This window comes from Heptranchias perlo, chromosome 1 (assembly GCF_035084215.1).
Source record: "Heptranchias perlo isolate sHepPer1 chromosome 1, sHepPer1.hap1, whole genome shotgun sequence".
In the NCBI taxonomy this organism is placed as follows: Eukaryota; Metazoa; Chordata; class Chondrichthyes; order Hexanchiformes; family Hexanchidae; genus Heptranchias; species Heptranchias perlo.
Window position 1 is genome coordinate 198043356 of NC_090325.1, and position 13059 is coordinate 198056414.

At 44.1% G+C, this 13059-nt stretch overlaps 1 protein-coding gene across 1 annotated transcript in view; it reads left to right on the forward strand.

Annotated features, from left to right (window-relative positions):
- LOC137331278 (ADP-ribosylation factor-like protein 9) overlaps positions 1-4693 on the forward strand; it is a 45388-nt gene extending 40695 nt beyond the window's left edge. Inside the window, exon 4 of the mRNA XM_067994978.1 lies at positions 3175-4693. Coding sequence (XP_067851079.1) covers positions 3175-3348 — 174 coding nt within the window. The 3' untranslated portion in view covers positions 3349-4693. The remainder of the gene's footprint in view (positions 1-3174) is intronic.
- Positions 4694-13059: the final 8366 nt, after the last annotated feature.

Consider the following 13059-nt stretch of genomic DNA (forward strand, 5'->3'; position numbering starts at 1 on the left):
GGTGGTTTTTTCGGACTGGAGGGAGGTGTACAGTGGTGTTCCCCAGGGGTCAGTGCTGGGACCACTGCTTTTCTTGATATACATGAATGACTTGGACTTGGGTGTACAGGGCACAATTTCAAAATTTGCAGATGACACAAAACTTGGAAGGGTAGTAAACAGTGAGGAGGATAGTGATAGACTTCAAGAGGATATAGACAGGCTGGTGGCATGGGCGGACACGTGGCAGATGAAATTTAACACAGAAAAATGCGAAGTGATACATTTCGGTAGGAAGAACGAGGAGAGGCAATATAAACTAGAGAACTCTAAAAGGGGTACAGGAACAGAGAGATCTGGAGGTATATGTGCACAAATCGATGAAGGTGGCAGTGCAGGTTGAGAAATCAGTTTAAAAAACATATGGGATCCTGGGCTTTGCAATTAGAGGCATAGAGTATAAAACTATGAAGTCATGATGAACCTTTATAAAACACTGGTTCGGCCACAACTGAAGTATTGTGTCCAGTTCTGGGCACCGCACTTCAGGAAAGATGTGAAGGGCTTAGAAAGGGTGCAGAAGAGATTTACTAGAATGATTCCGGGAATGAGGGACCTGAGTTACGTGGATAGAAAATAGGAGCAGAAGTGGGCCATTCGACCCTTCGAGCCTGCTCCGCCATTCAATATGATCATGTCTGATCCTCTATCGCAATACCATATTCCCGCTCTCTCCCCATACCCCTTGATGCCTTTTGTGTCTAGAAATCTATCTAGCTCCTTCTTAAATATATTTAGTGACTTGGCCTCCACAGCCTTCTGTGGTAGAGAATTCCATAGGTTCAGCACCCTCTGAGCAAAGGAATTTCTCCTCATCTCAGTCCTAAATGCCCTACCCCGTATCCTGAGACTGTGACCCCTCTTTCTGGACCTCCCAGCCAGGGGAAACATCCTCCCTGCATCCAGTTTGTCTAGCCCTGTCAGAATTTTACATATTTCAATGAGATCCCCTCTCATTCTTCTAAACTCAAGGGAATACAGGCCTAGTCGACCCAATCTCTCCTCATACGACAGTCCTGCCATCCCAGGAATCAGTCTGGTGAACCTACGCTGCACTCCCTCTATGGCAAGTATAACCTTTCTTAGGTAAGGAGACCAAAACTGCACACAATACTCCAGGTGTGGTCTCACCAAGGCCCTGTATAACTGCAGTAAGACATCCTTGCTCCTGGAATCAAATCCTCTTGCAATGAAGGAGAAGCTGGGGTTGTAGACTGGAGATGCTGGGATTGTTCTCCTTGGACTCAATGGGCCGAGTGGCCTCCTTCCATGCTGTAACCTTTCTATGATTCTGTAACTGTAAGGTGCATTCCTTCCATACTGATATTTTATTTCTGACTTAAATTTTGCAGCTAATTAATGGCAAACAGTTTTTTCCCAACAACAACAAAGCAGACTAAAAATATCCGACCCAAAGATCCTTGGTTGCGAGGAGATTTGATCGAGGTATTCAAAATCATGAAGGGTATAGACAGAGTAGATAGAGAGAACCTATCTAGGGACATTAGAAGGATTAGAGGGGACATGAGGAAAAACCTTTTTACCCAGAGGGTGGTCTGTGTATGGAATTCGCTGCCCAAATTGGTGGTAGAGGCAGGGACCCTCAACTTTTTAAAAAAGTACCTGGACCTGCACCTAAAGTGCTGTAAGCTGCAGGACTACGGACCGGGTGCCGGAAGGTGGGATTAGAATGCGCACCTGGTTGTTCTTCGAGCTGGCGCGGACACGATGGGCCAAATGGCCCCCTTCTGTGCTATATCTTTTCTATGGTTCTATGGTTCTAATTGTTTCCATTGGTGGAAGGGTCAAGGACCAGATTTAAGGTGATTGGCAAAAGAACCAAAGGTGACATGAGGAAAAACATTTTTACACAGCGAGTGGTTAGGATCTGGAATGCACTGCCAGAGGGGATGGTGATGGCAGATTCAATCATGGCCTTCAAAAGGGAACTGGATAAGTACTTGAAAGGAAAAAATTTGCAGGGCTACGGGGAAAGGGCGGGGTGTGGGACCAGCTGGATTGCTCATGCTTGGAGCTGACGTGGACTCATTGGGCCGAATGGCCTCCTTCCATGCTGTAACCTTTCTATGATTCTGTAACTGTAAGGTGCATTCCTTCCATACTGATATTTTATTTCTGACTTAAATTTTGCAGCACTGTTTTGCAAGCTAATTAATGGCAAACAGTTTTTTCCCCAACAACGACAAAGCAGACTAAAAATATCCGACCCAAAGATCCCACCGCAAGTGCGGCATCGTGGGAATGCCCCTCCGCAGCTGACCGCTCCACCAGAGTAGCTGGGGTCAGGACAAAGTCATCCAATATAAATAATGCTGGCAGGTGTCTGTACCAGTATGGGCAGCTATGGGGAGGGGTGATTGAGAGGGAAGTGTGGTGCTGGTACGCCCATTCTGGAGGCGAGCTAACATCACCAGCTACAACGTTTTTTTGTTGCCCTTTATAAGAGGGCCCATGGGAAGAAAAAAAGATTGGAAAGGCTGTGAGGGGGCAGCTGAATAAAAGGGTAGGACCGATTAAAGGTGAAAAAGGAAATCTTTTATGGAGGATGAAGGAATGGTGGAGATATTAAATGAGCACTTCACTTCAATTTTCACAGAAGAGCGTGGTAGTGGGAATGAAAGGGTACAAGAAGGAGGAACTGGAGCAGTTAGATAGGATAACTATAAATAAGGAAATAGAACTGAAAAAATTAGTGGAACTCAAAGCAGAAAAAGCACTGGACCTTGATAGCTGCATGCTAGAACGCTGAGAGAAGTCACAAAGTAGTAGCTTAATTACAATCTTTCAAACATGGATATTGAAGTTTTGTTCGGGAACTGGAGGGTTACCAATTGAATTAAATATACCTATTCTGCACAATATGGAACAGGAAGAATGTTATTTACATGCCCATTGTCTTGGTTTGAGAGTCATCAGTGTATCGATATTATTCAACATTTTAGATGTGTATTTCGTGTTGCCCTGGTTTAGACCTTTCTCCATATGTTGCCGTGTGTTTTATTGTGTTCCTGTTTTCCAGCAATTACTAAAGAATTTGGAACCTGTAACAAAATGTTAAATGGGTAATTACTTGTCTGTAAGATGCTAACATTGGGTTTTATTATTGTCTTTCAGGATATTGAAGGGGCATGTACTATTTCAGAAATCCATGAGCAACTTTCCCTCGCTGAGCTAGGTGACGAAAGGAAGCTTTTCCTCATTGGAACCCATGTCGCAGAAGATGGGTCACAAATACCAACAAGCATACAAGATGCCAAGGAACTAATTGCCCTGCTGGTGATCTGCTGAAGAGTTAATTTGTACACGATTCTACTTCTGCTTTGAATCACTGCCCTTTCATCATATTTTTACTAAAATACGGGTCACATTCGATTGTGTGATGTAGAAACTGATTTTTTTTAATCTAAAGAAATAGTTGTAAAAACAAATTTGGGATGGGAAAAAAATATACTTTTTGCACAGTGATATATATTTCGCACTTGATTGCACATCTAAGGTTATACTATTAGAAACAGCTGTCCAGTGAATTGTAATAAATAGTCACTGTACACCTTTCTATTTTATCATTTGCTCCAAGGATTACATTGTATATTTCTAATTTAGTGACTATTGGGACTGGAGCACTCTTCATTGATTCATTAACTAGATTTACACCAAGAAATTTCTGCAGACCTGTCTGACATAGAATTTGGAAATTGTGTGATGATTACTGTTTGTAGTACTTCTGCAATCTACTGTTCAACTCAGAAATAACAGAGCTGCAGATTGTTATAGTCACTGTACTCAAGAAAAACATGCTCGCCTTTGATTGAGAACAGTGAAACATTTTGGTTTAAGTGGAGGGACATTGGAATCTTATAGAATTATTGAGTGACGGTAATGCAGCTAATCTATGTTTTATAGCTGATCAATCCACTTCCAATATATGAAATAGAGTAGATTGCTGTGTTCATAGGTGTAAATGCAAGAACTTAAGATTTTCCATGTTTTTTTCATTTGGGCACATCTCTGGGGGATGGGAAGGGGAGGGAGGCAGGACTTTCACCCCTGACTCTGACTGGTCTTCTAGTCTTGGGGTCATATGAATATTGGAGGTAGAAACCTTGGCCACTGTCTGGAAATCCAGCTGAAATGGGGGTGGAGTTTTGGGGGGCTGCCATAGTGTAGGGGTGAAGGTGTCCTCTTTGGGCCAGTGAAAACTATCACAGAGTAATTATATAGACACTGCAGCACAAAACAAATTCATGAGTCTCCCTGCTCTACCTTTGGAAAACCAGAGACTTGAGACTGACAGATGTCCCTGTTGTTCAGTCTAGTAGTGAGACAAATGGGGGGTGATATGTTAGAGGACATAGTTCCACATTTGCATTGACTTTCCATATGTAGATAGGTATAATGTCCACTGCTGGGCTTGGGCAGCAGGAAATGGAAGATTCTAAGAAAATCGGGGACATGGCAGAGCAATTTTACATTCTACCCACCCACAAATCCACTGAAAAATCTTTGAGGGCAGGCAAAAAAATCCAGCCTACACTCTATTCAAAATACACTTGGCAAATCAGGGGCTGATTACTAAAACTGTATCTGTGGTTTAAGTAAAATATTAAAGACACTTTTGTGTGGCTTTTATGCAGTTTTAGTTCCTTCGCTTTTCTCCTTTTAAGATTCTCCCTAAATTTGAATTGTTACCCTTGTTGAGAACAATGGATGATCCAATTGTCAGACATCAAACTAGATGTTATTAATAATAGTCCATGGTCAAGTGGTCAGGGAACAAACCCCTCACAGTACAGCTCAAATTCCTACCTTAGAGGTGACAAGTCAAAAATTCCTATTCCAAGTTAGTCCAAGATAATTGTCCTTGCAAAGTTTCTTCCACATAGAGGGGGAAATCTCAGTATGTAAATCCTGAAGCAAGGTAGTTCTGAGCAATTTAGCATGCCATGGTGAAACCGTGGCTTGTAATCATAGAATGGTTAAAGCACAAAAGGAGGCTATTCAGCCCATCGAGCCCTTGCTGGCTCTTTGTAAGAGTATCCAGTTAGTCCCATTTTCCGCTATAATGCAGTGAGAGTAGATGGGTCTCATGCGTGCTTTTTCTGCTGTCTCTGAGCAGCTGACAGATAAGCAGAGAAAAATCCCTTTTGCAGACAGCAGGGATATTGAACACATTTTCTTTTGCCCAACAGAAACATTGAAAGTGGTGGTAAAATATTTGATTATATTTAAGGTGGGGGAGGAGACATGGGAAGTAGTGTGCATCAAAGAGAGATAAAGCAGTCCAGCTAATTTTGTTCAAATCACAATCAGCTCAATGCTGCATCCTGTGCGTGGGAGGGAAATCAATCTACGAAGAAAGAAAGATTTTCAAATAAAAATTTTCACACTTTTAAGGACTCCTAAATCCCTGCTTATGTGCAATCTGTTCATACAAAGTTTTCTGGTGAACTCCCCCACAGGAACCACAAACAGGTTTCAAATTGACTTTGACAAAAGTGGATCTATCTCTGGGGATTATAATTTCTAAGTATTATGCATGTTTGGGATATTGGTTTAAATCCAGCCAAAGGATGGGATGGAAGTCTCCTTTAGGGGCCCTGTATGAATTTAATTTAGGCAATCTCAACTGGTAATTGCAGCTAATGGGTGAAGCACTCTTGTGTGAGTTGTTTTCTGAGAGCTAGGGGCGCTGGTGGTAAGGGCTGGTTCCCCCTGGCTACTGCATTCAGTAATCCACCACACATTTGGAGATACGGTCATGGAGCATGCTGCTGAGCTCCTCCAGAACGCTCCATGTAGTGGAACCGTTGTTTGAGCATGCCGGTAGTCTGCTCAATGAGATGTTTGTTGGCGGCATAGCTCTCGTTGTCTGTGCCTGGGTTCCTGACAGGAGTCATGAGCCACGTCTGGAGAAGATACTCCTTATCACCAAGTAGCCAGCCTGTAACCTGAGGGTCTGATTGGGATTGAGGTGAGGCAGAGGACTGGCACGGGATGATGGCATCATGGTTGCTGCATCATGCACTGCCTTTGGTCGCAAACGGGCTGTATGTTGAGGGGGTGGTATCCCTTTCTGTTGAGGAAGATGCCAACACAGTAATGTGAGTACTCTATAACCCAATGGACCCTGGGGAAGCCTGCAAAGTAGGCAAAGCCGAGTGCTCTCTCATCCTGCTTCGCGCTGTCCATGGGGAAAGAGAGATGGTGTTGCTCCTGGCGTAGACAGCCTCGTCACCTCTCTAATGCAGTGGTGGACAATGAACTGGGCGATGTCGCCTGGAACAACCCCATGGCATAAACTTAAGGGCCACAGTGACTTTGACAACCACAGGCAGCGCTGTCCAGGCCCTGATGAGCAAGCTGGGAGACCTGGAATGACAGCAACTGGAAGGTATTACCTGGAGAGGAAGTTGGAGAAGACATACGACATGCTTGTATATACAGGGTCCGGGAATGCCTCGATTTTAAAATTCTCACCCTTGTTTTCAAATCCCTCCATGGCCTTGCCCCATCCTATCTCTGTAACCTCCTCCAGCCCTATAATCCTCCAAGATCTCTGCGCTCTTCCAATTCTTGCCTCTTACGCGTCACCGATTTTAATCACTCCACCATAGGCGGCTGTGCCTTCAGCTGCCTAGGCCCTAAGCTCTGGAAGTCCCTCCTAAACCTCTCCATCTCTCTCTCCTTTAAGGCACTCCTTAAAACCTACCTCTTCGACCAAGCTTTTGGCCACCTGTCCTATTACCTCCTTATGTGGCTCAGTGTCAAATTTTGTTTGATAATCGCTCCTGTGAAGCGCCTTGGGACGTTTTACTACGTTAAAGATGCTATATAAATGCAAATTGTTGTTGTTGATTCACATATCCGATTACTGAGTCTGCCTCAGAACTCCCATCGCCAGATGTGCTATTTTAGAGCTACCTCAACCGCAAGAAGACCCCACTTACTTCCCACACATAAAATGTGGTGTTCATTTCCACCATCCTCCCTGTCACATCATGCACAAATACCATACCCCATTGACCTATGATTCCTGTAGTTGGTGATGAGGTATTCCCACAGCTACAGCTTGGCTCTCTAACATGGTAGGTGCCGAACCCTGTATATACAAGCATGTCGTATGTCTTCTCCAACTTCCTCTCCAGGTAATACCTTCCAGTTGCTGTCATTCCAGGTCTCCCAGCTTGCTCATCAGCAGTACAATGGACATCTGCCTTCAGTGTGGTGAAAGGACCCGCAAAAAGCAGTATGAGACATGCCAGCAACCTTGTTGCTCTAGATATCAGAGTCTCTATACCACAGTGTCCTAGGCCCAACCACCTTCAGCTGCTTCATCAATGACCTTCCCTCCATCATAAGGTTATGATTGCACGGTGTTCTGTTCCATTCGCAACCCCTCAAATAATGAAGCAGTCTGAGCCCGCAAGCAGCAAGACCTGGACAACATCCAGGCTTGGGCTCATAAGTGGCAAGTAACATTCGCGCCAGACAAGTGCCAGGCAATTACCATCTCCAACAAGAGAGTCTAACCACCTCCCCCTGACATTCAATGGCATTACCATCACCAAATCCCCCACCATCAACATCCTCGGGGTCACCATTGACCAGAAACTTAACTGGACCAGCCATATAAATACTGTGGCGACAAGAGCCAGTCAGAGACTGGGTATTCTGCAGCGAGTGACTCACCGCCTGACTTCCCAAAGCCTTTCCACCATCTACCAGGCACAAGTCAGGAGTGTGATGGAATACTCTCCACTTGCTTGGATGAGTGCAGCTCCAACAACACTCAAGAAGCTCGACACCATCCAGGACAAAGCAGCCCGCTTGATTGGCACCCCATCCACCACCCTAAACATTCACTCCCTTCACCACCGGCACACAGTGGCTGCAGTGTGTACCATCCACAGGATGCACTGCAGCAACTCGCCAAGGCTTCTTCGACAGCAACTCCCAAACCCGCGATCTCTACAACCTAGAAGGACAAGAGCAGCAGGTACATGGGAACACCACCACCTGCACGTTCCCCTCCAAGTCACACACCATCCCGACTTGGAAATATATCGCCGTTTCTTCATCGTCGCTGGGTCAAAATCCTGGAACTCCCTTCCGAACAGCACTGTGGGAAAACCTTCACCTCATGGACTGCAGCGGTTCAAGAAGGCGGCTCACCACCACCTTCTCAAGGGCAATTAGGGATGGGCAATAAATGCCAGCCTCGCCAGTGACGCCCACATCCCATGAACGAATAAAAAAAAATTTACTCATATGTGTTTAATCCAGATGCTCATGTGATGGACATTGACAGAGACATAAGAACATAAGAAATAGGAGCAGGAGTAGGACAATCGGCCCCTCGAGCCTGCTCCGCCATTCAATAAGATCATGGCTGATCTGATCCTAACCTCAAATCTAAATTCATGTCCAATTTCCTGCCCGCTCCCCGTAACCCCTAATTCCCTTTACTTCTAGGAAACTGTCTATTTCTGTTTTAAATTTATTTAATGATGTGGCTTCCACAGCTTCCTGGGGCAGCAAATTCCACAGACCTACTACCCTCTGAGTGAAGAAGTTTCTCCTCTTCTCAGTTTTGAAAGAGCAGACCCTTATTCTAAGATTATGCCCCCTAGTTCTAGTTTCACCCATCCTTGGGAACATCCTTACCGCATCCACCCGATCAAGCCCCTTCACAATCTTATATGTTTCAATAAGATCGCCTCTCATTCTTCTGAACTCCAATGAGTAGAGTCCCAATCTACTCAATCTCTCCTCATATGTCCACCCCCTCATCCCCGGGATTAACCCAGTGAACCTTCTTTGTACTGCCTCGAGAGCAAGTATGTCTTTTCTTAAGTATGGAGACCAAAACTGTATGCAGTATTCCAGGTGCGGTCTCACCAATACCTTATATAACTGCAGCAATACCTCCCTGTTTTTATATTCTATCCCCCTAGCAATAAAAGCCAACATTCCGTTGGCCTTCTTGATCACCTGATGCACCTGCAAACTAACTTTTTGATTTTCTTGCACTAGGACCCCCAGATCCCTTTGTACTGCAGTACTTTCCAGTTTCTCGCCATTAAGAAAATAACTTGCTCTCTGATTTTTCCTGCCAAAGTGCATAACCTCACATTTTCCAATATTGTATTGCATCTGCCAAATCTCCGCCCACTCACCCAGCCTGTCTATATCCCCTTGCAAGTTTTTTATGTCCTCCTCACTCTCTACTTTCCCTCCCATCTTTGTATCATCTGCAAACTTTGATATGTTACACTCGGTCCCCTCCTCCAAATCGTTAATATAGATTGTAAAGAGTTGGGGACCCAGCACCGACCCCTGCGGAACACCACTGGCTACAGGTTGCCAGTCCGAGAATGTACCATTTATCCCAACTCTCTGCTTCCTGTTAGATAACCAATCCTCCACCCATGCCAGAATATTACCCCCAATCCAGTGATTCTTTATCTTGAGCAATAATCTTTTATGTGGCACCTTGTCGAATGCCTTCAGGAAGTCCAAATACACTACGTCCACTGGTTCCCCTTTATCCACCCTGTACGTTATATCCTCAAAGAACTCAAGCAAATTTGTCAGACATGACTTCCCCTTTGTAAAGCCATGCTGACTTTGTCCTATTAAATTATGTTTGTCCAAATGTTCTGCGACTGTCTCCTTAATAATAGACTCCAAAATTTTACCCACCACCGATGTTAAGCTAACTGGTCTATAATTTCCAGCCTTCTGCCTACTACCCTTTTTAAATAAGGGTGTTACATTGGCAGTTTTCCAATCTGCCGGGACCTTTGCCGAGTCCAGAGAATTTTGGAAAATTATTACCAAAGCATCCACAATCCCTACTGCCACTTCCCTCAAGACCCTAGGATGTAAGCCATCAGGTCCAGGGCATTTATCCGCCTTGAGTCCCATTAATTTACTGAGCACCAATTCCTTAGTGATTTTAATCGTATTTAGCTCCTCCCCCCTAGAGCCCCCTGTTTGTCCAGTGTTGGGATATTCTTAGTGTCCTCTACCGTAAAGACTGAAACAAAATATTTGTTCAGCATTTTTGCCATCTCCATGTTTCCCACCATTAATTTCCTGGTCTCATCCTCTAAGGGAGCTACGTTTGCCTTAGCCACCCTTTTTCTTTTTATATGACTGTGGAAACTCTTGCTATCTGTTTTTATATTTTTTGCTAATTTATTTTCATAATCTATCTTCCCTTTCTTAATCAATCCTTTCGTTACTTCTTGCTGTCTTTTGAAGACTTCCCAATCTTCTATCCTCCCACTAAGTTTGGCTACCTTATATGTCCTTGTTTTTAGTCGGATACTATCCTTAATTTCCTTACTTAGCCACGGATGGCTGTCATTTCTTTTACACCATTTTTTCCTCAGTGGAATATATATTTTTTGAAAGTTGTAAAATAACTCCTTAAATGAACGCCACTGCTCATGTACCGTCTTACCCTTTAATCTATTTTCCCAGTCCACTTTAATCAATTCCGCGCTCATACCATCATAGTCTCCTTTATTCAAGCTCAGTACGCTTGTTTGAGAACCAACCTTCACACCCTCTAATTGGATATGGAATGTAACCATGTTATGGTCACTCATTCCAAGGGTATCATTAACTAGGTCATTATTAATTAATCCTGGCTCATTACACAGGACCAGGTCCAAGGTTGCTTGCCCCCTTGTAGGTTCAGTTACATACTGCTCAAGAAATCCATCCCCAATACACTCAATAAACTCTTCCTCAAGGCTACCCGGCCCAATTTGATTTGTCCAGTTAATATGATAGTTAAAATCCACCATAATTATAGCTGTTCCCTTATTACATGCCCCGACTATTTCCTGATTAATACTTCTTCCAGCAGAGTTGCAACTATTAGGAGGCCTATATACTACGCCCACGAGTGTTTTTTGCCCCTTATTATTCCTTATCTCTACCCAAACTGTTTCATTATCCTGATCCTTTGTCCCAATATCTTTTCTCTGTATTACAGTGATTCCTTCCCTTATTAACATAGCCACCCCACCTCCCCTTCCTTCCTGCCTGTCCTTCCTGATTGTTAAATACCCTGGCATACTTAATCCCCAGTCGTTGTCACCCTGCAGCCATGTTTCTGTAATGGCCACAAGATCATACCCATACGTCGTTATTTGTGCCGTTAACTCGTCCATTTTGTTACGAATGCTACGTGCATTCAGATAAAGAACTTTCAAATATGTTTTGTGACACTTAGTTCCTGCTTTTTCCTTTTTTAACACTTTACCTTTTACTCCATATCTTCTGTCCCTTCCTGATACGCTTTCCTCTGTCTCCCTGCTCAGGTTCCCAACCCCCTGCCACAGCTTTGATGCTGGGTTAATCGCCTTACGCCTTCTAGTTTTCATTTTATCTGTCGTACCTAAAGTACACTTTCTTTCCGCTGCTCTACGCTTTTCCCTTTCACTTGTTCTTGAACAACTGTTTGTACTATTTGTATTGTAGATTTCCCCTGGGTCTTCCCCTCTCTTGCTGCTCTCAACTTTATTCCCTTCTGACTCCCCACTCAGGTTCCCATCCCCCTGCCACTCTAGTTTAAACCTTCCCCAACAGCACTAGCAAACACCCCCGCCAGGACATTTGTCCTGGTCCTGCTCGGGTGTAACCTGTCACGCTTGTACAGGTCGCACCTTCCCCAGAACCGGTCCCAACGTCCCAGGAATCTAAATCCCTCCCTCCTACACCATCCCTGCAGCCACGCATTCATCCTGTCTATTCTCCTGTTCCTATACTCACTAGCACGTGGCACTGGTAGTAATCCTGGGATCACTACCTTTGAAGTCCTGCTTTTTAATTTATCTCCTAACTCCTTAAATTCGCCTTGCAGGACCTCATCCCTTTTTTTACCTATGTCGTTGGTACCAATATGGACCACGACTACTGGCTGTTCACCCTCCCCCTCCAGAATGCCCTGCAGCTGCTCCGTGACATCCTCAGTGGAATATATATTTTTTGAAAGTTGTAAAATAACTCCTTGAATGAACACCACTGCTCATGTACCGTCTTACCCTTTAATCTATTTTCCCAGTCCACTTTAATCAATTCCGCTCTCATACCATCATAGTCTCCTTTATTCAAGCTCAGTACGCTTGTTTGAGAACCAACCTTCTCACCCTCTAATTGGATATGGAATGTAACCATGTTATGGTCACTCATTTCAAGGGGATCCTTAACTAGGACATTATTAATTAATCCTGGCTCATTACACAGGACCAGGTCCAAGGTTGCTTGCCACCTTGTAGGATCAGTTACATACAGCTCAAGAAATCCATCCCTAATACACACAATAAACTCTTCCTCAAGGCTGCCCTGCCCAATTTGATTTGTCCAGTTGATATGATAGTTAAAATCCCCCATAATTATAACTGTTCCCTTATTACATGCCCCGACTATTTCCTGATTAATACTTCTTCCAGCAGAGTTGCAACTATTAGGAGGCCTATATACTACGCCCACGAGTGTTTTTTTCCCCTTATTATTCCTTATCTCTACCCAAACTGTTTCATTATCCTGATCCTTTGTCCCAATATCATTTCTCTGTATTACAGTGATTCCTTCCCTTATTAACATAGCCACCCCACCTCCCCTTCCTTCCTGCCTGTCCTTCCTGATTGTTAAATACCCTGGCATATTTAATTCCCAGTCGTTGTCACCCTGCAGCCATGTTTCTGTAACGGCCACAAGATCATACCCATACGTCGTTATTTGTGCCGTTAACTCGTCCATTTTGTTACGAATGCTACGTGCATTCAGATAAAGAACTTTCAAATATGTTTTGTGACACTTAGTTCCTGCTTTTTCCTTTTTTAACACTTTACCTTTTACTCCATACCTTCTGTCCCTCCCTGACACGCTTTCCTCTGTCACCCTGCTCAGCTTCCCAACCCCCTGCCACAGCTTTGATGCTGGGTTAATCACCTTACGCCTTCTAGTTTTTATTTTATCTGT